The sequence below is a fragment of the Amphiura filiformis genome, chromosome 9, assembly GCF_039555335.1.
Source record: "Amphiura filiformis chromosome 9, Afil_fr2py, whole genome shotgun sequence".
NCBI lineage: Eukaryota > Metazoa > Echinodermata > Ophiuroidea > Amphilepidida > Amphiuridae > Amphiura > Amphiura filiformis.
Window position 1 is genome coordinate 44,796,897 of NC_092636.1, and position 3,619 is coordinate 44,800,515.

The window sequence follows — 3,619 nt, forward strand, 5'->3', positions numbered from 1 at the left end:
CTCCAATTGATCAGTTTTATAATTTCAGCCTGTACACCATTTTCTTACTCCACTCATATTTGCGGCTTTATCATACCCATGCCCAATTAAGTTGGTGATGTCCAAATCATTGTTAGCTAGTACTGTAAAGACTAGTACTAAATCTCTCCATGTTGCGTAATGTCCAGGATACATGACAGATGGGGTTGGGGTAAAAAAAAATTTCCATGACCTTGGAATCTGGCTGTGCTTACAGCCTCATCAATGGAGAAATTTGTATTATTCCTCATCTAGAGAAAAATGGAGACAAAATTTAATTCAATTTTTTTAAGGAAATTTAGTCAGTACCAATGCATACATATAAGTTCTATTTGTGATTGTACCAAAATGAATAAACCATGCGCCCACTTTCTTGTTGGTCACTCGCATGCTGGAGGAACATAAGACCAGGACCAGATACCACAAGACTCTGTTTTTGTTGCCATTTATATATACACATTTCTTCTGATGGTGCCCAGATAACATAGACAATCTGTGTCCTATTGAATGGCCAACCTGGTGAAAAAGTGTGTTTTGCCACACCCCAGTGTACACCTCCAATTGATCAGTTTTATAATTTCAGCCTGTACACCATTTTCTTACTCCACTCATATTTGCAGCTTTATCATACCCATGCCCAATTAAGTTGGTGATGTCCAAATCATTGTTAGCTAGTACTGTAAAGACTAGTACTAAATCTCTCCATGTTGCGTAATGTCCAGGATACATGACAGATGGGGTTGGGGTAAAATTCTGACCCCGGCACTCATCTACATGTAAGAAATTCAATAGTTTGGTAGCCTTGTACAATGCCTACAACTTTGTTCTTCGCATTTAATAAATTCAATCTGGTAATATCTTAAAACCGAATGTGTTATATAAAAACGGTACTCTTCTACCAGCTTCATCCGTCGTTTACTGGACATAAATGGTTTTGACACTGTCGCTTCCAAGCTCTTCAACAAGGGTCTGATCTCCGACTCCATATGTGTGCTTGCACATTGAAGGTATTCCAACTTCGTTTAATGGAATCTATCATACTCTTTGCCTTGTAAACAAGATTTAACATCTTCTATAGCCTGGAATAGAACCAAATTGGTTTCATTTGAGGATCCTTTTTAGGATGGTTTGCTGGAAGTTAGTGTATGGCATGTGGGCATACTTTTTTGAATCAATAGCTTCATTTTCACCCAGCACTTTGTTGCTTGACTTCTGGAAGGAATCTAATGGGTGCATTGCGCATCTGAACTTGTTAATTTCAGCACCTTTCAACTGCTCCAATTGCTGGTCTACTACTTTATTCGCGACATGTCTATCCGTCATGGAGATTTAGTAACATCAATCCAACCAGCCAAATTGTTACTGGTGACCAGGTATGCTCAATTAAATTATATTTGCTGCCACCTGGGGAATACATACATACATCATCATTTTATTTTCATTCAAATCAACATACAAAATATATATAAAAGACACAAAATTTGAGATATTCATGTAGGCCCTATATAATGTAACATTAAACTGAATAAAGTCAATGCCAGATATAATTTACAGTTACAACTTTTGTTGTTTGTTTTTATTCTATTTTAATTCAGTGGCACAACTGATGGGCACAAGTTGTATAGTGCCCCACAAACTCTAACAATTTTGCCCATAGTGGCGTAGCCATTACCCACAAGAGAAATTGGTAAAGTTCCTCTAAGCAAGGTGTATTTCTGCTTGACGGTCCCAATCACACGTTCCACATGAATGCGAACTATGCTAAGTTCGCGACTCCAGTCGACGTCAACTTTGACGAGTTGTTTCTTCCCTCGTGTAAATGGCGGAAGCTTTACTTCACACATTGCTAATCTACAATACTCGTCTATTGTGAAACCACGATCCGCAATAATAACGTCTCCTGCTTCCAAGAAGTTTAAGAATCCACTGTTCTCTGTAATTTCCTTATCCGATGCTCGGCCACCCCAGCACTGGCTTAAAAATGAAATTGTTCCTTGCGGAGTAATACCAACCAAAAATGTCAGAGTATGGTGGTGTTTGTACTGACTCCAAGTCTGTGCCCTTGCTAATAAATCCGATGGCTGTTCAATAAAAACTTCCGTACAGTCAATTATTAAAATCTTCTAAATTGGAATGGCATGCTGGCTCGTAGTGCTGGACGAGAAGGCCAGTGCACAAGGCTGTCACACTTAACAGCCATGACATCCAAAACGTGGTGAAAAATCCTTGAAACTGCTGACGTTGATAGGTGAAAGCGGTATGCCAAGTCCTGTGTTGCCAAATTCAGTCTCAACTTCATCAGAAAAAGTAGCAATTGTTTAAATGGGTCTGCTTTACAATGTTTGCTGTCTGGCAAGGCCGGTCTGATCAAAGTTAGTATGGCAAGAAAAGTAGTCCCAACTCTTCAAGCCAATGTAAAAATTTATTTAAAACATTCATATTTTGGGGACGACCAAAATATTTTGAGGACAAGCAGAATTCATGCTTTAGTTGTCCTCGGGACAACCTCCATATTTTCCTTATTTCGGACACTGTCTCCATATGTGTGCTTGCACATTGAAGGTATTCCAACTACGTTTAATGGAATCTATCATACTCTTTGCCTTGTAAACAAGATTTAACATCTTCTATAGCCTGGAATAGAACCAAATTGGTTTCATTTGAGGATCCTTTTTTAGGATGGTTTGCTGGAAGTTAGTGTATGGCATGTGGGCATACTTTTTTGAATCAATAGCTTCATTTTCACCCAGCACCTTGTTGCTTGACTTCTGGAAGGAATCTAATGGGTGCATTGCGCATCTGAACTTGTTAATTTCAGCACCTTTCAACTGCTCCAATTGCTGGTCTACTACTGTATTGATTCGCAACATTTCTATCCGTCATGGTGATTTAATAACATCAATCCAACCAGCCAAATTGTTACTGGTGACCAGGTATGCTCAATTAAATTATATTTGCTGTCACCCGGAGAATACATACATACATCATCATTTTATTTTCATTCAAATCAACATTCAAAATATATATAAAAGACACAAAATTTGAATTAGGAGATGCTCAAAAGGCCCAAAGGCCTGAATAGAGCATCCCTTACACTGCCCTAAGATACAACATACAATTACACAAACTTAACAAATAAAAGAAAGAGGAGAAGAACATACAAAGAAAGAACCAAAGTAAATATTATCTGTAACATTTCAATAAATAGACATTCCACAGTTCATCACACAAGAAATTGATAGTTGGGAATATGCTGTGATGAGAAATTGATGAGAATATGCTGTGATAATTAAGAAATTGATGAGAATATGCTGTGATAATTAAAAAATTGATGAGAATATGCTGTACGTGATAATTAAGAAATTGATAGTTGGGAATATGCTGTGATGCATAAATAGTCTAAATTTGTTTAATCATGCCATAATCGGCCCATTGACATTAGTACTTTTGTGGAACTTTTCTTCCAGTCAAGTCCATTTTCACCACGATATCTCTTTCAACATTAGCATTGCGGTCGTGTGCCGCCATCTTGGCTCGCGCCACCATACCTTCGAACCGAAACACGTTCCTTTTCGGGCAGTACTTGGTTAAGAAGTCATTA

The 3,619-nt window shown here is 38.0% G+C and overlaps 1 protein-coding gene across 1 annotated transcript; it reads right to left on the bottom strand.

Annotated features, from left to right (window-relative positions):
• Positions 1-1,604: 1,604 nt before the first annotated feature.
• On the bottom strand, positions 1,605-2,888 carry LOC140160103 (uncharacterized). Its single transcript, XM_072183381.1, has 3 exons — positions 2,737-2,888; positions 2,213-2,381; positions 1,605-2,099 (listed from the first exon to the last, which is right to left on the bottom strand). Exons 1-3 carry the CDS (start codon positions 2,886-2,888, stop codon positions 1,605-1,607), a joined length of 816 nt encoding a protein of 271 aa, XP_072039482.1.
• Between the last annotated feature and the right edge of the window lie 731 nt (positions 2,889-3,619).

Bases quoted from the DNA above. Each gene is read 5' to 3' on its own strand.
- LOC140160103 (XM_072183381.1), bottom strand. From the start codon at position 2,888: ATGTTGCGAATCAATACAGTAGTAGACCAGCAATTGGAGCAGTTGAAA. The intron at 2,382-2,736 runs GTATGCCCACAT...AACTTTGATCAG, and splicing joins GAAGCTATTGATTCAAAAAA to ACCGGCCTTGCCAGACAGCA. The intron at 2,100-2,212 runs GTTAAGTGTGAC...TTTATTGAACAG, and splicing joins ACGTTTTGGATGTCATGGCT to CCATCGGATTTATTAGCAAG.